This window comes from Vidua macroura, chromosome 4 (genome assembly GCF_024509145.1).
Source record: "Vidua macroura isolate BioBank_ID:100142 chromosome 4, ASM2450914v1, whole genome shotgun sequence".
Lineage (NCBI taxonomy): Eukaryota > Metazoa > Chordata > Aves > Passeriformes > Viduidae > Vidua > Vidua macroura.
In genome coordinates, this window is record NC_071574.1 from 15,504,630 (window position 1) to 15,529,063 (window position 24,434).

Genomic DNA, 24,434 nt, shown 5'->3' on the forward strand with positions numbered 1-24,434 from the left:
CCTCCCTCACGGTTCAGCACCGAGCCCGGCGCCCCCCTCGCGACCGCTCCCGCTGGGGCCCCCACGGGGTGCTCCCGGCTCTGCCCGCCCCTCGCCCCGCCCCGGGGCATTTCAGCCAATCGCAGTGCCCGTCTGGCCGAGGCCCCGCCCCGTCCGCCCAGCCAATAGGAGGCGGGCCCCGCGCGGAGGTTGCCGCGGTGACGAGCGGCGGGCGCGCCGTGCCCGCGGGAGGGACGCGCGTCCTGCGGGAGCGATGGAGCCGAGCTTGGCACGCGTGGATTACCTGCAGGTGGGCACGGCAGCGCCCCGGCAGCGGGATGAAGTGGCACGGCCTGCCCGGGGCCGTGGGGCGGGGCCTGCGAGAGGCCCGAGGCGCTTCCCGGCGCTCCGGGCCCCGCTCTGGAGCGTCTCTTCCATCCACAGGTGGGAGTCACGGCGCAGAAGACGATGAGGCTGCTGCCTGCCTCCGGGAAGAAGGCCACGCAGAAGGTACCGACCGCTTGATGCTTTGCTCCTGTCCTGTGCCTCATCCTATCGTTAATCATCTCCAGAGTTTCCGTAGATATAGGACGTCATAGGGAAAGACCACGACCCCATTTTGGCGGTTTGGAAAACATTTTTTGTGGAAAAAAAAGAAAAAAAACCCTGAATTTATGATTGGAAAACTTCAGAACCGGGAAGGAATTTTTGTAGTTTACAGCGTTTCTGAAACCACGAAGGAGTTCTTCCATATTTCTCTATTTCACTTAAGCCTAGAGGAAATGGCCTGAAGGGAGATTCAGATTAGATATTAAAAGAAATATTTTACTGTTAGGATGGTCAAACATTGGAATAGGCTGCCCAGGGAGCAGGTGGAGTCACCATCCCTGGAGGTGTTTAAGAGGTGTCTGGATCTGGCACCGGGTGGGTGCCATGGTTTAGGGGTTACAGTAATAATGACAACTTGATGGTTGAACTTGATGATCTTAAAGGTCTTTTCCAACCTTGATGATTCTATGATTTTTTTTTTTTTAGTTCGCCTTAATATAAGTTCAAATTAAGGACACCTTGTTAGGGAAACTCAATATAAATAGCTGCATTTTTTTTCTTTCTGTAATAAAGTCTTAGTGTGAAAACATAACTTTCCCCAAATACATCTTCACCTCATGGATTTTTAAAAGTAGAAGCAGGAAAACGATTGCAAATGCCTGTACTTGAACTGCTGTTCAATATCCTATCTATAGCATTTTATATAGATCTTTAAAGTATACTCCCATATGTAATTAAGTACTCTAGAACTTTGAGTCCTTAAATATATGAAAATATCGTTAATATTATAATAGAGGACTATTTACAATAGCATGTAGTGATAGGAGAAAGGGGAATGGCTTCAAACTCACAAGAGAATAGGTTTAGATTAAATATAAGGAAAAAATTCTTCCCTCTGAGGGTGGTGAGGCACTGGCACAGGTTACCCAGAGAAGCTGTGGTTGTTCTATCCCTGGAAGAGTTCAAGGTCAGATTGGATGGAACATGAGCAACCTGGGATAGTGGACAGTGTCCCTATCCATGGCAAGGGGTTGGAGCTAGGTGATTTTTAAGGTCCCTTCCAACCCAAACCATTCTGAGATTCTATGAATACAGGAAGAGCATTATTTAAAACCACTGTTGGGTGTGTAATAAAAAATAACAATGTATTATACTTTTGAAGGTGGTTGTTGGAGATCAGGATGGGGTCGTTACGTGTTTTGGCATAAAAAAGGGGGAAGCTGTGGTAAGTGGAAATGTTCCGTTTAAATTTTTGGTTTTGGAATGTTCTTCCCAGTGAACTTTGAAAGTTCATTTTTTATTGATGAGGCAAATAAGACGCCAGTGGAAGGTGTCTAGGTAGAGCTGTGGACTGATGCCTAACTGTGGTGAGGGCATGCTGATCTCATGCCTGATCAAGCACAGGATTCTCCACAGTTACAGTCAAAAACTAATGTGGAAAAAAAAGTAATTTCCACACATTTTGCACTTTAGTTAAGTTGGGCTTAAGCCTGGGCACATACACAGTTACTGTAATGGGACAAAACCTGCAGAGATTCATTAAATTGGCTTAGGGATTTGAACAAACTGATTACTTTTTATGTCCAATTCAATAAAAAATTATTTTCTTTCATGGGTTTTCTTCTCCAGGAAGTTCATGGTCAACTCATAAGTATTCTATAGCAATACAAATAAATCAATGTAGACTTCTGGAATAAGAATGTAACATGTGAGAGGGAGGGAGTGTGTGGGTGTTGTTCTTTAAAATAAAAAACAAACCACAAACAAAACAGCTGACAGCAGTGCTGAATTTTTCCCATGGATGAATTAATAACAATGAAGTAATGAAGTCTTAATTTATTGTGTTTTAAAGCTTTTTGTTTGTATTTACTGATAAAATGCTTGATTGCTCTGTGTTTCTGAAGATGAATATGAGATTATTTTTGTCTGTGTACAACCCATTGCATCTTAGTTTTGCCAAAAATTGTAAAGTAAATTTCTTATCCTTTATGTTAAAAGACTACCATAAATATGATATTGTGATGATGAAAATTGCTTTTCTGTTGACAGCCAGTGTTCAAGACACTACCAGGACAAAGGATCTCCAGACTGGAGCTGGGAGGAGCTCTTAATACACCACAAGAGAAAATTTTTGTGGCTATAGGATCCGAAGTCAGAGGTTTCACAAAAAGAGGGAAGCAGTTTCTTTCCTTTGAAACTAACCTTACTGAAAACATCAAAGCTATGTAAGTATGATATTTTGCATTTTTTGACAGCTATAGCAGGTTGTTAGTTTATGATTTTATGCAATAATTTTAAGCATATTGTGTACGTGACACTAAGTGCCAGTCCAGCTTCAGCTTGTGCTGTGATCTGTAGGAGGAATTTGGAATATCATGGAAGTGTGGGCAGAATTGGGAGTGGTCTGGACTCACTGCACTCACAGCAGTGCAAAATCTGTTTGAGCAGAGCTGGGATTATATTGATAAAGTGTGTCCTGTCCACATAGCTCCTGGAGCAAAATCTCTTTTGGATTGTGTTGTAAGGTGCTGCCATAGACAAATCAGCATAAAAAATATAGTAATGAAATTTTTTTAAAGATATTCTTAGGACTTTACCTGAAGACAAAGTAGAAATGTCAGAGCTGTAGAAACCACGTGGCTTTAATATTTATAAGGAACTCTAAAAGCTGGAACAGCTTGCAGGGCCCCATAATACCTTGGAGCTGTAAGCATAGTAAGGCATAAAAACATAAAGGACTCTTGCTGCAGCAAGATGCTACAGGAAGTGTTTTCTTCTCCTCAGGTACATTTCAGGAGCAGATCTCTTTCTCTGTGCAAGCTACATCTATAACCATTACTGTGACTGCAAGGACCAGCACTACTTCCTATCAGGAGATAAAATCAATGATGTTCTCTGCCTTCCTGTAGACAAAGTGAACTGCATCACACCGGTGCTTGCATGTCAGGACAGAGTTCTCAGGGTGTTACAGGTTAAAATGCCTCCTTCTTTATGTTTTATGTATGAATGCTATGGAATTGACTACTTATTAAGGGAATACATATCAGCATGGCTTAAATATGATAAGGATCAGTGTGCTGTGCCTTACTTGGCAGTGCTGCTGCTGGTGCATTCTATTTCTGCTGTTTTTCTAAAGGAGAATCGTCATAAACTTGTAAAGAATGAGGATTAATGAAACCACTATAAACAGGCTTTGGAATACATAGGTGGAAGTAGATGACAAATTGGTCCCTTCTAACTAAAAGTGCTCACATATACATCTAATTTCCTGAAGTCTTTATCACTTTGGGAATTCTTGCTCTCATAAATTACTGTTGCGACAAGTCTTGAGTGATACTAAGGGGTTTAACATATTAAATTGCCAGCTGAGCTTCTGGATCATTTAAAATTTTAATAACATGGTTCAAGAGTCCTGTGGTTTTTTTTCTACAGGCTTCACCCTGTTTTTGGCTTATAAATCATTTTCCCATAGGAGTTTGAATAAGTAAATCTTACCTTTTAGTATGATCCATAATACTTTTGTCATTGTGGGGCTTTGGTTTGGTATATGGCTGGTGTTTTGGAGATGTTGTTGTTGTTTTGATGGTGAGTTTTTTTTTTTTTTTTTTTAATAAATTCATTTAAGATTGTTCTCTTTGTCTTCAGGGATCTGATTTGCTGTATGAAGTAGAACTTCCTGGACCACCTACTGTTCTTGCTCTGAGCAATGGAAATGGGGGTAACAAGATTTGAATACACATATAATTAATAATACTATTTTACTGTGTTTTTAAGATTTTGTAGCTTGTCTTTCTTAATTATTTTGTCTTGATTTTTAAGCTGATGTTAAAAATGCAGCAGAAAAGTGACTGTGCGAGGTAATTTTTTATGTATAAGTAAACACAGAGACATGACTGTTTTAGACAGTTCTAAATTATATTCACATTCAGTTGAAGACCTCTTACAACACTAGTGAGATCTGAAGGGTCTCACTGTGTAAAAACAAATTGGACTTCGGGGTCCATGTCCAGATTTTGGGTTTGTATTTCCCTTACACATGGATTTCCATAACTGGAATACATGGATGGAGGAGAATATTGAGTAGAGTTAACATAAACTGAGACTGAAAGGTTCAAACTTAAAATAGTTTTGATCATCCTTCTTGCTAATCTGCTCTAACCTCATAGAAATCGCTTTAGGGTGTTAATCTGGTGCTTAATTTAGTTTCAGTTAGATTGTGTGACAAACATCCTGAGCTGGTTTGGAAAAGTAGTTCTTAATTGCTGAAATTTTGGCACAACATTCACTGCTGGGTGTGTGTTGTGAAAGGGTTTCTCTGTTTTTCTTCTGTAAAGTCCATTGAATAGCCTTCATACTTCAGCCTAACTTTGCTGAAATCCATAGTAATAGATTCTGACTGCTTTTTAGGCAGAACTCAAGTGCAAGGGTGCAGCCAAACACAGAATAGTGATAGCCCCAAAGACATTATCAGGATGGGTGCAGTTTTCATGGATTTGTTTTTAGGTTTGAAGCCTGACAGTTCCATTGCACGTCACTAATTCAGTGTTTCCTTTTACCATGGGCTTCAGAGTGTAGCTACCCAACATTTTGAAGTCGGTGTGCTTGATTTTATCAATTCTAAATTCAGTTTCTGTGTTCAGGTGATTCTGGGGAAGAAATTGTGTATGGGACTTCTGATGGGAAATTGGGTGTCACTCAGATTACTGGTGCCAAGGCAATACCAAGGTGGGAAATTGGAAATGAAAAGAAGAGAGGAGGTATGTGTCTCAATTTCTCACTCTTTAGCTTTCCAGCATACCTGAGGCTTTGTTAAGGGTAGGGTAATCAGGAAATCTTATTCATAGATAACTTTGGAGACATACTGTGATTATGTGATATTAATATGACTAAGGTCTCTTTCATTCTCCTGATTTTCTGACAAATAATTTGAATCAGTTTGTCTTGCTTTGGATTTTGTGTTCATATTATTTCCAGTGTTTTAGCAAACTTTTGTTTTTACACTATTTTTAAAGTGGTGTTTGTAAAACTGTGCTCATTCAAATATGATTCATTGAGATGTTTTTAAATTTTCTATTTCTAAGTGTGTGTATATTTGGCAAATACACCTGCCAAATTTATCAGATGCTCAGTGATTTTAAGATCTCTAAAGAGTCATAATAAAGGGTTTTGTCTGAAGGTGGAAAATGTTTCCACAATAACTGATCAAAACTCTCCCAGTTTTAGCCTTGGTGTGCTGCTTGTGGAACATCTATTAGCCCCTACTGCTTTGTAAAGGACAAGATCAGGAATGGAATGTATAAGTACATTTTTATTTAATTATAAGAGTTATCTTCACATTATTTTCTTAAAATGCTTCCTAGTATGTCCTTAGTTTTTCTGTGAAATATGGAGCCCAAAAAGTTAACCTTGAACCTGAAGCACAGGGGAGGGACTTCAGCCTTGAGGACTCATCCAGAAATCTCATTATTAACACCTTAAAAGCTGGCCAGGACTCTCTTTCTGTGTAACTGAGTGTGGCTTGTGTATTATTGTATCATAAACTAATAAAGATTAAGCAAATGGCTTTGTTTTCTTCTTCATTAGGTATTCTGTGCATTGATAGTTTTGACATTCTGGGAGATGGAGTTAAGGAATTACTTGTTGGACGAGATGATGGAATGATAGAGATTTATAGCTTTGAGAGTGCTGATGATCCTGTCCTTCGACATGATTATGTAAGTCCTCATTCTTCATACTCTGCTGGAAAAAAAAAATTAATTAAAAATAAAAATCTGTATTTCAAAACTTACATGATCGCTATTGCTAAAATATGTGGTTTGTTTTTAATTTAAGAGGTTTGTAACATTGACCATATGAACGTGAAATCAGTATGGTAACATGTAAGAACCAGAAAGTGAAGTGGTTGTGATTTGACCAAAAATCAAAATAATGTAGAGACTGTGTGTTAAAGTTTTGGCTTAGTTGACTGCTGGGTGAAACCTAATACAGAGTTGCTCTCTGAATGAAAAACCCAAGAGTGTTGTGTATAGTCTGTGATTTACAGGTTAATAAATGGAAGTTGTCAGGGCTTCACTGAGCATAATTACATTGGCTATCAATTGTTTAAAATAGTAATTGGATCCTGAGGGATCATTTCACTTCACTCAGATTGCTAATTTCTGCTGGAAAAATACTGTCTATCAGTGTTTTGCTTTCAGCTTTTCAATATGTTTGCTATGTGGAGTAGAATCTTCTAAAAACTTCTAAAATGAGTGCAGTGATATTTCACTCTGCTTGAATGTGTTTATTTGAAGGCTTTATCAGAGAGCATTGCATCAATCCAGGGTGGCTGTGTAGGAAGAGATGGCTATGATGAAATTTTAGCAGCAACATACTCAGGTAAGCTTCATATCATTGACACAATAAATGTTATGTGTGGTGAGGTGATAAAATGAAGCAGGTTATGTTAGTGCAGCTCACATCTCTTAAAATTTTGTGTTGAAAAGATCTCTTCTGATTTAATATTTACACTTAAAAAAAAATTCCTACACTTAAACTGTGGGGATTTTATATTTTAAGATATTCATCATGCGTAACACAGTGGTTGACTATATTTTGGTGTAAACTGCTGCCTTAATGTGATGAATTAATAAGTATGTCTGAAGGAATTATTTGTGATTTTTTAATATACATGAAAAATGTTGATATACAAGCAGGTTTTTATTTTATTTTTCTGTCTTATATGTCATTTAATTCCTTCTTCAGCTTCACAGTCCTTTAAATGGGGTTGATTTTGATTTTAGGAGGAAATAAAGCTCTCCCATGTGAGGCATCTCAGCAGCTCCTCTATAAGTCTTGAGCTATTGACCTGTCTATGACAGGCCATGATAAAAATGCTGCATATGTCAGCTGCTGGGAGCTAAAATATTGCTAATTTTCTTTCTTTAGTTACCTTCAGTGCTAAAATTTAACCTATTGAAACTTCTTGTAATGAAAATCATGTCATTTGGCAAGATACAATCCTCGGTCATTTACTGAGAAATAATGGTGTTCCAAATACCTCTTTTAAACATTTTTAAGTGATCAAATGACCCTTACACCTGACCTCATATGAATTGGTTTGTTATGATTGGCAGTACTTAGTACTGTTGCAGTCTAAGTCCTTCGTGGCTTCTTTTAATGGGAATGTTGTAAAGATTCATGGATCATAGAAGAAAGGGAAAAAGTGAAAGCCCATGTTCCTCTGTGGGCTTTCAAAGGTGAATTCTGGTAGGATGTGCACTAGACTGATTTTGGCAAGGAACCAGAGCTATAAACACCCATTCATGTCTGCATATCATGCCTGAGGTATCAGAGTATAATCAATTAGTATTTTCTTTTAGAAATAAATATAATTTAGTAAGCAAAAGTATAACTTTTTTCAAGCAGCAGCATCCAACTTTTAAGCCCACTGAGAAGCATCCAGTTTGCTATAAACACATTGCACAGCTTTTGTTTTGTTTCAGTACTGCCAGTAATTCAAGGTTTTGTGAGAAAAAAATCCAACTGCTCAGTTAAAAACTGTTAAAGAAGAATTTATTGCTCAAAGTGCTTAATGAAAAAAAAATGTTTTCCAATTTAAGCATGAAACCCATAAAAATGGTGCTCAGTGTCTAGGATTAACTCTACAAAAAAGGATTAAATTGGGCTCAATTCTCTCTACCCAGTGTGTGGAACAAACATGACTCCATACATACAATAGTTGAGTGTAGAATTTTCTTTTTAGCTTATAAGGAATATAAACTTCATATATTGGTTTAGGCTGGCTGACAGGACTGACTACAGAACCTGTCCATAGAGAAGGTGGATCAGGTGAAGAACTTAAATTAAGTCAAGAAATGCAGAACAAGATTTCATCCTTAAGGTAATTGTGCTAGAAAGAAATTTAAATGTAAGAATGGAAATGTTAGAAGCTGAAATGTCATCTCTCCTTCCTATCTCACTGAATTTTCTTTATCACTAATATATCTAGAAGTAGAATCAGACCTTTTCAAAGTAGAAATGAATAGCAGCCTCATTTCACAGTCTTTTTCTATCTTGCCTTCACATAATGATGTCTTAATGCTTTCTGCCTCAGTATCAGCAAGATGAGATTCCTTTCTTCCTTGCTGCTTTATAGCTTCTAAATGATGGCAGGAAAGAAATCACCACCATATTATTCAAAATGCATTGTACTCTTGAAGGAAAAAGTTTGTCCTTTCCTGTGTCTCAAAAACTTCTTTTGGCAAGGAACATGTAAAATCCACGTGTCTGTGTGATAGAGTTTATTTTTTATCTTTGCTAAGTACATCTAAGGGGAGTCACTTCTGGCTGGAAAAATGAGGACAGGAGATAAAGATGATTGCCTTGCACATTTAAACTACTTAATTTCTAGAGTAGCTCTATAGTTGCCTTTTTTTTTTTTTTTTTAAGACATTATGAGTGGTTTCCCTTTTCTAGGAATGAATTGGAACAGTTGCAGATAAAAGTACTTCAGGAACGGGATAAATACCAGCAGTCCTCTCACTCCAGCACTGCAGTTTCTTCAGTACCTGCCTTCAGTGTGAATGAGAAATTCACACTGAACAAGGATGATGCCAGCTACAGCCTCATCTTGGAGGTGCAGACAGCCATAGATAATGTCCTGGTGCAGGTCAGTGGGGCTTTGTTCTTGTTGGATTTCCTGATGCATAAATAAAACACTCAGAGACTTTCTAGTTCAAAAAGCCAAGTTACAGCATCTTAAGGACATGTTTGTTAGGGAGCAAATACAACAACTTCATATTGAGCAGAGCAGCTTTACATTACCAAAATAGACCAAAGTGGCTGCTGTAACAGAAGATTTCTTTGTAACTTTGTGTTTGCTTTTGCATGTACTAATTTAAACACCAATTAAATGAGGTGCACATCCTCACTCACAAGTTTAGTGCCCTCTGTAATGGAAAATTAATTTCTGAATGTTATGGGCCACTTGTTAACTTCCAGTGTGGAACAGCATCTGATTTGTGTGCAGCTGGGGAGAAATAGTCCTGCCCATTACAGCAACCTTAATTAATTATTCCTCCTACTATATCAGCTGAAATTAATACCATCATTGGTAGTCAGAAAGAGTAGCAGTACTGAATCACCTTATTTTGGGAAATGCATGAGGAGAAAAATGTGACAAGGAGGAGTTTATGAGGTAATTTTTCTATAACGAATGGGAATGAAGTATCATAGGATTTTATTTTCACTTCTTAATAAAAATCCTGGTTTTTTTAAACAATGTTACAGAGCAATGCTAAACTACAGCTGATTTGCCACTGTATAATATCAGATGTTTCCATTGCTAAATGAGAAATAATGAAATTGTTTCATCTACCTTTCATGTCTGAAAGACAGTTACAGATTTTACACTGAGGTTGTGGTAAACCAGCCCCCCAGGAGTTCAGGACTCTGTAAGGGAATAAGAGAAAGATCATCGTGTTACTCCAGGATTAAGTAGTAAGCTGCATGTCTGTTAGGATTTTGCCTCTGAGATGAAGCAATCTCCTTGCCTCTCTCTCCTTACAAAGCTTGATGACAGTTAGAGGATAAATGCACTTGGAGCTACTCAGGAATGTAAGCTTCTTATTTTTCCTTCCTCCTGTATTCTGCAGAGTGATGTCCCACTGGACTTGCTGGATGTGGATAAAAATTCTGCCGTTGTTAGTTTTAGCAGCTGTGATTCTGAGGTGAGTGAAACCGAGGAGGTGATATCTGTAGAGATGGCGCGATGGAAGCTCTTCATACTGCGTAGTAAAAATAGAACTTGGATGTATATATCTCTGTTTTAAAATACATGCAGTTAAACTACTCATCTGATAATTGTGGAGAGCACAGCTTCATTAGAGATACTGCAGCATTAGGAGTTATAGGCAGGTCCTGACGTAAGGCAAACCTAAAATATGCAAAAATATCTGCTCTCTTCCTTTTTTTTTTTTTTTTTTTTTGTTCCTGGGGAAGATTGTGAGACACAATCAGTATTGCTCTCTTCTCTGGATTTCAAAGACTCAGGTACATTTGCTTCCTAGCAATTTAGGTGAAGAGTGTTACATTTCTTTCATTTCTAAAAAATACCTTTAGAATGTGACAGTTCTGCTGTGTGGGGAGTGAAATGCTTGCATGCCTTTTTTTATATGTAATAACTACAGACTTAAATAGTTACAGAATTAAAATTGACACTGAGGGCCGGGAGAAAATCCTGGAACTACCTTAGGATTTATGAAAATATTCTGTAAAATCTTTTCCCTTCTAACAGTCCTTTATTTTAGTTTTAAGAACAGAATTTGCACATCATTGTTCTGCCCTGGAGCTCCCAGAAATCAGCTTTTTATTTTAGGTTTTGTGCCATTTGTGATGATTAACTTAGAGCTTTTTTCCTGCTGATCCTGCTTTAGTTTTTGAATGTTGAACTAATTTTGTAGATGAGTGGGCCAGGCTGACATGCATTTTTCAGATGAAAAGTAGGTATCTATGTAATCTTTGTAGAAATATTAAAGACTGTAAGAGGCTTTGGTTGTATTCTCCTTATAGAGGGATTTTTATTTTTATTAACTCTATCATAATTAAAGCTAATTGGAACGTTAAGGGGAACCAAGGATTGCTTTTTTGCACTTAACTCTTGTAAATAGCTGTACATGCATAGCAAAAAACTTCACTGTAACATAGCTACAGTTACGTTAAAACAGACCAGTAGAAATTTTGTGAATACACAGACCTATTTTGTATTATTTTCCTATTTAGTTGGTTTTTTTTTCCTTTTTTCAGCCAAATAGCAACTTTCTTCTTGCAACTTACAGATGCCAAGCAAATACAACAAGACTTGAACTTAAGGTAAAGTGCTCATAAATATGTTCCATAAAATTTGTGGTTTGTCCTGCTTTGGAATGAAGAGTTCTCTACGTGGATCAGTCCAATTTCTACTGCTGTTTTTTTCCCGAGACCTTCTAATCTGGGGGTTGTGTTCCTTTTTATTTGTCTTTAGGATTTCTAAGGGCTTTTAAAAATATGTCAGAGGAAAGCGTGAGATCTTTTTGAGTGTCCCGAAGATGAAAGCAGTGGGGACACCACAGATTGGGAAAATACAGGATTCTGAAGGCAATGTGTGCAACTTACAGCTGAGGGAAGTGTGGGAAAGAAAGCTCTGGCACTGTATATTCTCTGAAGTGTTTGAAGGAAGTTATATTGGGAACTAACAAGGGAATGTAGGCTCAAATTGTATTTTGGAGAGGAAGCAAATCCTGTCATCCCATGCTTATTACACTTAAAGGCATGTGGGTGTTTTGGAGTTTATTTTTAAGGATCCACAAAATTCACACATTTTATGGCAACCACCACAGGAAATAATGAAGGAAATAGTGATTAGGAAAATCCTCAGCATGCACACAGGTGTGAAGTTTTCTCTTTTTTACTACAGCCTCCTAATCTGATACGTGTTTACATAAAACTCTCAATTTTTGAGGCTTTTAATTTTAACTGATCAGAAAATGAGTTAGAGGGTGTTATTCTATTAATATTTAATTAATCTAATACAGCAGCACTTCACTGGACTATGCTCCATCTAGTTTTAAACTCATCTGCTTTAATTATAGTGGCACTATCAAGTAAATATAGTACTATAAATATTCTTGAAATACTAGAGTCTTTCTTTAACACACTTTGAATATTCACTAAATTTCCAAACAGTGGTAAAATAATATTTTCCCTTTTCTTCTTCTCTGTGGATTCTTTCCTCTCTGCAGGTTCGCTCGATTGAAGGACAGTACGGGACACTTCAGGCGTATGTAACTCCCAGAATCCAACCAAAAACCTGTCAAGTTCATCAATATCAAATTAAGCCACTTTCACTTCACCAGAGAACTCATTCTATTGATCAGGACAGGTATGCGCAAAGAAAAATCAATGCCTTTTTTCACTTGGAAAAAATGACACAAGGCAGCTGAAACATTTGCTCGATAAACTTAAGTATAGAATTTCTAACCCCTAACATACACTTTTGAGCGTGTAATTCCATTTCATGGATTTCCTAATAGAAATTATGGATTAAATGGGTTCCTTGCCACTCTTGTTTTGGGGCTATTTTTCATTTTACTGCTCTGAGTAAAGAAGTTCAGCCCCATGTGTTAGTATAGCTGAGGGTGTGGTAGAATGGAAACTTTCTGTAGGTAACTGTGTCTTTTCAGTTTCATTCTCTGCTCCACCCTTTTCCTCTGTTTTTTTTCTCACAGCTAACTTGGCCCCAAAAGTGAGCCAAGACTTTTTTTACCTTTATCTCTCTGTTATAGGAGTTTTGTATTTTACACAATTTCTGATGGATTTTTGCCTACCTCACTAACATCTCGTATTGCCTCCAAGGATCTGCTTGTTCAAACCAAAACTGAAAGACTGAAGGGAGATACCAAAGGCTTCAATGTGCAAATGAGCTCCACTATGCCTTGTTGTTGATAAAAATGCTATACCTGGGGTTTACAGCACGGGAGGCTCTTGAGGCTCTTAGTCATATTTGCTCTTGTCAGTTATTTATCTTTGTCCTAAATTTCAGGTTTAACAACTTGCAATGGGACATCAAAAACTTCCAACTTTTTTTTTTTCTAGTTCTGACATGCCTAATGGGAGATAAAACTTGAATGTGCATGTAGCTTTGCATTTTGAAGTACAGAAATATAGCTGTAATCTGCAATATGTGTCTGTACTTAGGGAGAGACCTGGTTTTTTACAGTGTGCTGGTTAAAAGGAAACCACCACGTAGAACTATTTTTTTTTTACATGGATAGTGTCCCTCTTTCTTAACTATTAACTGTCCTTTTTCTCTTTTAATTTCACAATGTCACAGGCCCATGAATACACTGATGCTCAAAGGCCAGTTCAGTTTTGCTGAAATTCACTCCTGGGTTGTGTTTTGCTTGCCTGAGGTGCCTGAAAAGACTCCTGCTGGAGAGTGCATCACCTTTTATTTTCAGAACACTTTCCTGGGAACACAGCTTGAAAGTACCTACAGGTAAAATACAATTACTAAACCTAATGCATGCATGTGTGTTCAAGTTCATTAATTTAAAATTTTTCTTCTTCAATAGAAAAGGTGAGGGATACTTTAAATCTGACAACATCTCTACAATATCCATCCTCAAAGATGTGCTTTCCAAAGAGGCTACTAAAAGGAAGATTAATCTCAACATATCATATGGTAAAAATTCTTCTGTATTTTGTTGTCCTTCCATTCATTTGTTTTTCCCATAAATGGATTATGTAATATTCATTTGCTTGTTGGGGTTCTTTTTTACTCACTGCTAGATGTAAATGAAGAATCTGTGAGGCACACATTAAAGCTTATCCACCCTAAATTAGAGTATCAGCAGCTGCTGGCCAAGAAGGTTCACTTAATAGATGCTTTGAGAGTAAGTATCTGAACTCTTGGGGTTTGATTTTTATGAAGGGGCTATGCTGTCAGACACCAAACCATGGCTCAAGTCAGGTGTGTGTCATGTGGGGATCTGTTGTTCCCTTTCTGTTCCCTTAGATTAAATTATGTATTTTAAGTGTCTAGGAGACAATTTTCTTTAAGGAAAATTCTCCTTTTTGCTATATAACTAGTGGATAACATGTAGGATTACTGAACATGCTTAAATTGAATGGTAGAAGGGCAGCCAGGTTTATCATCTAATGTTCTCTCCTAGCCTACTGTTACTTTCCAGCTCCTTCTGTCCCTCTTCCCACTAATATTTATAGGTTTTTAGGTCATCCACGCCAAATGCAACTTTGCTTTGGAACTTCATCCCAGTGTCTCATAATTTCTAAATCATCTGCTTTTGAATCTTCTGCTTAATACCTTCCTCAATAGGTTTTAGGAGGTACCAGTTAGGCAGCTTATCTCAGTTTTTGGACTTTTTTTCCAACAACCAGGATTTTCCTGTGAAAACTCACCATCATTGAGTTGGTATTTATTATTTAAAGGGAGGGGAGGTGAAAATGTTGAACCAGTTCTCTTTTGTCCTTTTGGGGGAATCAAATACTTGTCAGAGCTCTTTAGACAGTAGAAAAGCTGGCTACCAATGAGAACAGTGTGAATCTTTATTATCACTAAAAGGGTTTTACTTGGGCTTGGTTTGGCAAACCAGGGATGTAAACAATAATAGAGAATTTATTCTTATGCATATTGTGTTTCTGCAATAATAATGGTGTTGTACATCTTGCTTGCTAGACAGCAAATCTTTGACAAATTTTTTGGTCACTCATTTTTTGGATGATAACTTTATTGACAGGCAGTAAAATAATCTAATGATCGATGAAAGCTGTTATCCCAGCAGACTCACAGTGCATAACTAATTACTACTAGTAACTACTATTACTAATTACCTCTAGTCTAGAACAGAAGTGCCTTCCTCTGGAGGATAAAAAGATCTATACTATTAACCATCCCAAACTGGTCTGATAGACTGAGGCTTTTTAGAAGAGGCATTCAAAACTTTTTGCTGTCACAAATTGAGTGATACTTTCAGAGTTTACTTTTACCTTCAGACTTCTCTGAGTGCTACACTTTTTTAGGAATCCACTTATTCTAAAAATGAAGGTATGATCAAGTCTTGAGTCTGCATGGTGTGATCCTGTTCTGGCTCAGAGCTGGAAGCTGAAATACGGAGGATTTTGAGAATACAGTCTATGAAGTGACATCTGGTGTTTCATTAGAAGACTAGAAAATGAGGCACTCTGAAAATAACACTTGCTAGTTTGGAAGGGAATTGTCTTCCTTTTGAATTATTTCCTTCTGACATATCTAAGCTTCATTTCTTCTTACTTACCTCCTCTTATGATACTTACCTGCTGTTAGTTCTTACCATTTTAAACTGTCTTTGAGGAATTACAAGTTCACGAAGGCAACATGGACTTCCTGCTCCCAAAATACCGCAGCATTTTGGAAGAGGCAGATCAGCTGCTCGAGGAATACAAGAGACAACCTGCACATCTCGAGAGACTTTATGGTTTGTTGACAATTCAGCTTTATTTAAATGGGGCTTAATGTCCAGAGACATGGCTGAAATAGACAGCTGCTTATATTTAGATGATTCTTGTCTTTATGGATATGATTAAAGATCGTGTTCAAATTCTGGATGGCATTTAAGAATGTATAAAAGTTAAGTGGCTTGGATTTGTTTACAATTAAACTGTTGTTTAAAATGTGAAGTTTAAAAACTCTTCTAACAACTGGAATATTTGGTACATAATCATGAATTAAAAGTAGAGATATCTCCTACTGAAAATAAATAGTAATTCCTGGAATTCTACTTTTACAGGTATGATCACAGATCTCTTCATAGATAAATTTAAATTTAAAGGCACCAATGTGAAAACCAAAGTTCCTCTCCTTTTGGAAATTCTGGATGGCTGTGATCAAGATGGATTGATCGCTTTTTTTGATGCTGCCTGACAAGGAACAAGCAGAGTAATTTCTCTGGTTTTAACCAAGGCATTTCAGTATCAAGTCAAAAACACTTTTAATCTTTTGTTGTACTGTCAGCTCTTAGGTTTTATTCATATTTATCATATTGTTTACAGTAGTAAACTTCATATAAACTGTTGTGTATGTTAACTGTGTGCAGAGGTTTTATGTACAGTGTTAATAGCTCAAGAACGATCAGATGTAAATACCAAGTATCCTTTTTTGCAAAAATGTTTTCACTACTGTTTAAGACAACATGGAGTAGCCTGTCCCACAGCTGCAGGAGTGGATGAAGAAACTGTTTTCCAGAGACTTGGATGGATTTGGAAGAAATCTGTGTGTTTAAGCTGTACCTAAATTAGTTTTTCCTGTTGTGTTGAGAAGGTGGTGTGAGAATCTCACCAGACTTGATGTAGCTGGTGTGTGCAGAGGGGGGAGAGCTCTGAATTTTAGACCGATGACAGCTCCATTTAAAGCCACATTTGTTTAGTAATGGATGGCATTAAACTTCCTCAGTGCTTCTCCAGCCTCCATGTGCTTCATTTCAAAACTCCACCTCCTTTCTCACTTGGTTTTATTTAAAATTAGAAGAGATGAAGCAGCCAGTAGAGACAGAGATCTGTTTGCAAGTAAAAAGGATCAACGCCATTGAAGTGACATAGAATCATCAAGTGTGGAAGAGACCTTTGAGATCATCAAGTCCAACCATCAACTTGTCATTATCACTGTACCCTGTAAACCACATCCCCCAGCACCATATCCAGACACCTCTTAAACACCTCCAGGGACAGCGACTCACCCAACAGCGGTAATTTTTTCCTAATGGTCTCATCTGAGGGTGGGGAGGCCCTGGCACAGGTTGCCTGGAGAAGCTGTGGACGCCCCATCCCTGGAAGTGTTCAAGGCCAGGTTAGATGGGGCTTTGAGCAGCCTGGTCTAAAATGAAAGGTGTCCCTGCCCAGAACAGGATGGTTGGAACACGAGAACCTTTGTGGTCTGCCATTCTTTGGTAATGGAAATATTATTATGGTCTCAGCCCGAGGCCATTTCCTCTTGTCCCCTCACTGCAGGCACTACCCCCTCCTTTCAGGGAGCTGGAGAGAGTGATGAGCTCTCCCCCCAGCCTCCTTTTCTCCCGACTAAATTCCCCCCCATCTCCCGGGACATGTTCACGAGCCCTGCTGGGCAAGCTCCAGCTCGTTTCCCACACACGTTTCCCAGCGGGAACGCCCGAGGCTCTTTTCTCCCTCCCTTGGGCGGGCGCGGGGCCTGGTGTCCCCGGCAGCCGCGTTCCCACCCCGTGGGCTCCCCGCCCTCTGTATCCGGCCGTGTCTGTTTGTCCGTCCCTCTGTCCGCCCCATCCGGCGCGGCCGTGACGCCGCGCGCGCCCATTGGGCGGTTCAAGAGTCGCGGGCTACTTGAACGGCGCGGGCGGCTCCAGGCGCGCCTGTCCCCGGCCCCGCCGCTCCAGCCCCGCCGTCGCCCCGCCGTCCCCTCCGCCGTGCTCCCCCCGCTCCTGCTGCGGCCATGCTGGCGGAGCAGGACAACCAGGAGAACGTGCCCCCGCCGGCGGCCGGCAAAGCCGCGGCGCCGCCGCCCGCCGCCGGCACCCGCGTGGCGCTGGGGCTGCTGCGGGGAGCGCAGCAGCGCGCCGGGATCCCGCTGCAGGTGAGGGGGAGCGGCGGGAGCAAGGGGATGTGGAATGGGCAGCGCCGCTTCGGCACTGCGGGAGCTGTCAGGGGCCCGGCGCTGACGGCCGCTCTCCCCACAGGCGGCGCGGGGCGGCTGCGAGGGCCGTGGAGCGGCGGCGGGGCTGCAGCAGCATCAACATCAGCCCTTCTCCATCCATGTGGACGAGCCCGATGGGGAGCGGGAGCCGCGGCGGCAGCGGGGCGTCCCGGCGGGGCAGAAGGAGGAGGCGGCGCTGGGGCTGCGTGCGGCCGTGTGTGCCCTGGGAGAGCGGCGGCCCCTGGCTCCCCTGGGCAACGCCATGGAGCTGAGCTTTGGTACGTGACACCCCGGCCCTGGTGCGCCATGCAGGCCGCGTCCCACCTGCTCCCCCCTCAGGGCCCTGCCCCCGGGAAGCGCGGAGCAGCTCACCCAGGGAGTGGTTTCCAGAGCCAGCTGGAGGGCTTTGGCTTGGGACGCGGGCTGGTTTGGTTCCTTTGAACCTGCTACCAGGATTGCTCAGCTCTTCCCGGCAGCTGAGCCTCTGCGTTCTTATCCCCTGCTATTTTAGGCCGTTTTGTACTGTATTACTTTAGCTATCAGTACCTCATGAGAGAAGCCAGATTACAGACAAAATCAACCCATAAAGCCTTGCCCTTTGCTACCATTACAGAGTTAGAAGGGGATTTTACCCAGGCAGATCCCAAGATGTAAGAGGTTTTTCTGCCAGTTAGCAATGCAAGTGTTTTGAGTTCTTACCAGTATGTGAAAAATGGGAACTGCCAGATCCATCTTCTGTAGCACATGTCTGAATATCTGGGGGCTGACTTCCCTGTGATCCACTTCTGCAGGCTACGAAAAGCTCTGGCACCCCTGCCTTGTTTTACACCACAATCTAAGCCTGCAGGATCTGCATCTATGTTACAAGGTAACAGAGGGTGCACTGAGCACTACATAATTGCAAGAGAGTTTTACATCTCTTTATTCTTAGCAGGAAGAAGAGAAAGGGGAAGGGGAAACTTCCCTGTTGCTGTAACATTTCACTTATGTAAAGCCTTCCCAAATCCCAGTCCAGCCGAATGAGCCTGCACAAGGTTCCCTGTGCTGTGAGGAAATGATGTGATGGTGCCCATTTTAACATGGCTGTTATCCTCTGCTTAGATTCTCCAAGTATTATGGATATTTCAATAACCTCAGAAACAGAAGAGAAAGCACCAAATGTTAATAACGTGCCAGATTATATCAGCGAAATCCATACGTACCTGAGGGAAATGGAGGTGAGCTGCTGTCCCTTTTCTTATTTGCATACAGATCACGGGGGAAGAGTTTGGGGTGGAGAAATATATCTGAACATGAGTTACCAAGACAGTGACTAAATTAGAGCTTGCTAGAAAGGGAGAAATAAGAGCACGGGACTGGTTTATTGTGATAAAGTTTATTGTGCCATGCACAAGCTGGAAAGCAAGATTACATAAATAGAACTTACTGATTCTAAACTCACCAGTGTTTACTTCTGATTTGTTAAACTGTGATAAGCGGAGTTTAAACAGTTGCTTCCCCAGCAGCATGTGCTCCAGCCTCAACTTTATCTATCATCTAAACCTACAGGTGAAGTGCAAGCCCAAAATAGGTTACATGAAGAAGCAACCTGATATCACAAACAACATGCGGGCTATTCTTGTGGACTGGCTGGTGGAAGTTGGAGAAGAATACAAATTACAGAACGAAACCCTGCACTTAGCTGTAAATTACATTGATAGGTTTCTTTCTTCCATGTCTGTTTTGAGAGGAAAACTTCAGCTTGTGGGTACTGCAGCTATGCTGCTCGCATCGTAAGTGAAATTGCTTCATTTCAAGTTCCACCTGCTGGTTTCATACAGATGAAAATCTTATGGCTGTTCTGTTGCCTAGAGCAGGACTGACCTGGGAGGGCTTCATACTAGGATAAAAATCAGGAGTTATCCACCTAAAAGCTTATCTTTGAAGTTATCTTTGAAGTTTGCCCCTAAAGTGAGGATCCGTTATTTCCAACTGCAGCAGCCAGCATCTACAACAGTATTTGAGGGAATATACATAAGGCATGCTAAAAGCAAGTTGTGCTTGCCCCAGTTACTAATTTAGTGGGTTATTCTGGAGTTTCAAAGACTCCAAGTACTAAATTCCTTAGTCCTAAATTATCATGCTGTTCTAGCTCTCTAATTTCAAATCCTGGTGATTCAAGAGCTACTGAACCAACTGCAGCAAACTTGCTTGGCACCAGTGCCCAGCTCCTTGCCAAGTCAGAATATAAATTAGCATTTCATTAAATGCTGGTGGTTTTCTAGGACTCAGTTATTTAGTCATAAACGTTTCTCCTGGCAGAAAGTTTGAAGAGATCTACCCTCCTGAAGTAGCCGAGTTTGTCTACATCACAGATGACACCTACACCAAGAAGCAGGTCCTAAGGATGGAGCACTTAATTCTGAAGGTTTTATCATTTGACTTGGCGGCTCCAACAATCAACCAGTTCCTCACCCAGTACTTCCTACACCAGCAGACAGATGCTAAAGTGGAGAGCCTGTCAATGGTAAGTAGGAATTCCTAGCTCAACCCATGTAATTAGAGAGTTTTATTGCAGATACTTATTACACATATATATGTATACCATATATACACCTTATGAATTGTGCTCCTCCAGAAGTGGTGCCCCACTGCTTGAAACTAACACTCTTACTACCACTTTCTGTCTGGGATACTCCATTCTTATCAGAGGCTAGCACTTGGCCTGGCTCAAGTATGCACACTTACTCAGAGCAGGCAGAGATTAATGAACTTGAAATTGAGGTTTGTTGCACTGCTAGATAGATGTCTCCCTCTCTCTTATCTACAGTTGCCACACCTACCCCCACACACTTTGGCAAAAAAAGACTTTTAGTTTGGTTTTGTCCTCAACCAGCAGAAAGCTCTAAATCCAGAGGCTAGTTTCTAGAGCAGAGAACAGACAACATTTCAGCTGAAGTTATAGTAAATCCTAGCTGTATGGTAGGTACCAGATGTCCTAAACACAAGCCTTTGTCTCACTGTGCAAAGGTCAGACCCAACTACAGGCTTCCGACTAGTTCTTATATGTTTGTAAATGTAAAATGTGCTGGGAAAGCATGTGTTGGGAATGCTGTTTGACAGTAGCTAGCAGGAAGTGCTTAAAGAGAAAGTAAGTGGAAACTGATAAAAGGTGTCCTTCTAACTGATGGCAGGATTGGAAGCTCAAGTTAGGGTTCTAAAGCATCTGTTAACATTTGGAAGCAGATGATTATCTTTTTCATTTCCCTTGCAGTACCTGGGAGAGCTGAGTCTAATTGATGCTGATCCTTACCTGAAATACTTGCCATCAGTTATTGCTGCTGCAGCATTTCATCTGGCAGATTACACACTCACTGGACAAACCTGGGTACGTAGCACTCCAACATGAGCCTTCACAGGCCTCTGTGTGTGTTCAGTGTATTTCTACACAGTTCTGAGTGCTGGGCCTGGGCTGCAGGAATTGCAGCCCTTCTGTGCTCCTAGGCTGTTAATTAGGGATTGCTCCCTGTGGCATTTGAAAAATGGGATGGCGGGGGTGAGGTAAATATGGTTAAAAAGGAAGCTAAAAACTACACCACTGATGATCAGCATAAGTGAACTGCAACATTCAAATGTCCCTCTTCCTTTTTTTTCCTCTCAGCCTGAATCCCTGTGCAAAGTAACTGGCTACACTCTTGAAGACATCAAGCCTTGCCTCATAGACCTACACAACACCTACCTCAAAGCAGCCCAGCACACGCAACAGTCCATAAGGGAAAAGTACAAGAGTACCAAGTGAGTATCTGTGGAGGTGTTAAGGTGTGAGTTGTCCAAGCATGTAAATGCCTGGCAGGGTGCGGGTGTAGGATGTATCTTTTGAGTTTTCAGGCAGATTCAACTAACCAAATTCACCTCTTCGGTGAGAGGGTGACAACACTCCCTGAGGTTTTTACATGGTGTTCTGTTGCTGCCTGAACTGTCAGGTAGAAACTGGAGGAATTATCTAGGCATTTCTACAGTTGGTGATACCTAATGCTCCTAAGAATCTGTGTGGGGCATGACAGCCAACAAGCCCCAGAATGGTTCCTGCCTGGTAGGAAATGTGCTTTGCTCTTTGTGGCAAAGAACACTTGAGTAACATGACATCCTGCCTCTTTTGTTCCCTCTCTAGGTACCATGGAGTATCACTCATTGACCCACCAGACACACTAAACTTATTGTAATAATCAAGAGACTGATCTTTTTAAGAGATATATATTACCAGCAAATTATGTACAGTTTTAAACATGGTTCAGGATTCTAGATATGATCACTCAGAATATGAATGCAGGCTTTTACTTCAATTGTAAAGTTTAGTTTCATGTGGTTTTAATGTAAATCTTTTGTACATGCAATCTTGTTAAGAGTTTTAGCTGTGTTTTTACCAAAATGTTCTTTTCAGGCACAGAATTAACCATGCAGGCAACGTGAAGTCTGAGAATGCTTATCTAATTATAGACTAAATGTTAATATTAGCAGTGCATTATTATAGTAGGGCTTTTTCTCCTTCTGGGTAAGAAAAATTTGGTCGCCACAGAGTATTGGCGGCATTTTATACTGTCTAGTTTAAACTGAGACTTAGATCAAAAGCATTGCCTTAATGGCTACAAAACTGGAAAAACTATGGCCATGAGGAGAACTCCTTGCTGGAATCGACTCATGAGGCTCTTTAGGACGTGCCCCAGTTGCTGTATAATGCAGTGCCAGATCTTCATCAGGGGAAAGGCTGAAAGCTCTGCTGCAGGGACTGCACAGTTAAAACCCCTGCACCAGTTCATACCTCGCGCTTCCACTATGCAGAAAATGGTCTTGCTGTCAGTATTTTCTAGTCCAAGTGTAAAATTGATACTAATCTAAACCCATGGAGTTCCCACTGATGTGTTGGCTGTCCCAAAAGTCCATTGATGCCTACTGAGAAAATTAGTCCCCAGTCTGCTTGCCTCGTACCTCTTGAGGGGTGGTGGAGGGATTCAAGTGCAGTGGGTGAACTGCTGCTCTGTGGCCTCAAGAGCAGGGAGTATCATCTGACATGGATGGGCTGCATGCAGAGCAGCAGGAATTCCGTACGCCCCTCACGCTTGGGAGGAGCTCCTCTCTGGCACACAGCAAAAATGTGCCATGTTTTTCCTAAGCTCTGGAACTGTTACATAAGCAAACTGGCATTCAATCAGCATTAGATCAAGTGGATGTTTACCCTCAGCCTGTGTAAATGGAGTGATGCTGCCCTGTACCGCTGCTGTTTGCATGTAAAGCAGTGAGTGCACAGAAGTGGGCTGAATTGAGCCATTTTCAGGTTGGCTAATAAACAGCTTTTGTATCTGATGTTAGTGGTCTTGCCAATAGCTTAAAATCACTGAGGGGTAGTGCTGTCATCTTAAACTGGCATTCTAAAGACTTTTGGTATGGGCTGCCCTGTGAAAACTCTGCCTCTTCAACTTGAAGTTGAGTCGGCGCTGTCTCTGATTATCTGGGCACCCAGCAGTATAAACTCCTCCTCACAGCTGTTAGGGTGTGGGCTGTTTGAAATAACTTTTTTAAAATAGTCATCTCCATCAGGCTGAGCCCAGCAGTTAATAAGAAAGAACTCTGTCTTACCTCAAGCAACTACAAAGTTACTACTCTGCCCCCACCCTTGTGCTCCTGCCTGAGCCTTCCCTGAACTACCTCAACTACAAAACCAATGGAGTAGAGTGGTGGTCAAAATTCTGGTCAAAGTAAGCAGCAGGAGTGGCCTTTTTGGCCAATCTGATCTTAGGATGCACTTGGACTTTTATGCATGTTCTAATGGTTAATGAAGAACTGCTTTTCATTGGCCATCAGCCTTTATTCAGATTAATTTCAGTGGGCTGCTACAGAAATGCTAAAATTAATTTGGGACAGCCTGTCTAGCATATCATGTCTGGTGCTTGGGGTTGGAAACACTTTAACCTTGCAGGAGAGAGAGTTTATATAGGGAGGAATGTTTTTCACTTTTTGTGACCTTGGAAGGGTAACTGGCAATGCTGACTGTAGCAATTACTTGAAGGTAACAGGCTCTCTTCCTGGGAAACTGCGTTCTGCCTTCCCCTTCCTTTCTGTGGTGTATTCCAAGACCACTGAGAAATATCAGCATTGGAGGGGTAATTTAAAGGAAGCTTATGAAGTATTTTCTCCAGAAAAGGAGCAAGTAGCAGTACTTCAGGTGAAAAGACTTCAGTGGGTTTTAGTATTAATTTAGTGCTTAATCAAAAGAGCTGTGCTCAAGTTCTAATGGAATTTGGTCCCTTACTGTTCCCATAGCAGAGAAAAATTCTTCCATGCTCCCTGAGCTTTACCTTCACCATTATCAACATGACTTCCTCTGCAGCCTAACAAAAAATCTCCAGTCAGGGGCTGGCATCTCTGCCCAGCAGGATAATGTTCCTCCTTCCTCAGGGCAGCTCTTGCTTTTGCTATTAAATGCTGTCTTTTTCCACCTTTTCATTTTCCAAATTCAATATGGGAAAATTCCAGCTTTTGCTTCTAAGCCTTGAACAAAATATCCCAGGTTGTACTGTACTACTGTTAGGCCTATCCAGGTTAACTTCTAATCCGTTCCAACTAAAGGCTCTAAGGAATATAGGGATGTTATGTGTGAAGAAGGGAGAAACAGCTGTGCAAAAAATACTATTCTTTTTTCTGAAGAAGTTTACAGTCTTGTGATACTACAGAACCAAGAAGGAACTGCATC

General features: G+C 40.8%; 2 protein-coding genes across 2 annotated transcripts; both read left to right on the forward strand.

Moving 5' to 3' along the window:
* Nucleotides 1–189: 189 nt before the first annotated feature.
* On the forward strand, nucleotides 190–16,501 carry BBS7 (Bardet-Biedl syndrome 7). The gene is made up of 19 exons (XM_053976511.1): nucleotides 190–289; nucleotides 424–489; nucleotides 1,691–1,753; nucleotides 2,578–2,753; nucleotides 3,313–3,499; nucleotides 4,174–4,246; nucleotides 5,169–5,285; nucleotides 6,112–6,242; nucleotides 6,822–6,906; nucleotides 8,308–8,410; nucleotides 8,986–9,178; nucleotides 10,164–10,238; nucleotides 11,314–11,379; nucleotides 12,288–12,427; nucleotides 13,379–13,543; nucleotides 13,620–13,729; nucleotides 13,837–13,940; nucleotides 15,398–15,521; nucleotides 15,834–16,501. Exons 1-19 carry the CDS (start codon nucleotides 254–256, stop codon nucleotides 15,965–15,967), a joined length of 2,148 nt encoding a protein of 715 aa, XP_053832486.1. The 5' UTR covers nucleotides 190–253; the 3' UTR covers nucleotides 15,968–16,501.
* A 1,005-nt stretch (nucleotides 16,502–17,506) lies between these two features.
* On the forward strand, nucleotides 17,507–23,047 carry CCNA2 (cyclin A2). The gene is made up of 8 exons (XM_053975472.1): nucleotides 17,507–17,647; nucleotides 17,751–17,985; nucleotides 18,809–18,924; nucleotides 19,256–19,479; nucleotides 20,009–20,213; nucleotides 20,961–21,074; nucleotides 21,348–21,481; nucleotides 21,858–23,047. The coding sequence occupies exons 1-8, from the start codon at nucleotides 17,507–17,509 to the stop codon at nucleotides 21,907–21,909; spliced, it is 1,221 nt and encodes a 406-aa protein (XP_053831447.1). The 3' UTR covers nucleotides 21,910–23,047.
* Nucleotides 23,048–24,434: the final 1,387 nt, after the last annotated feature.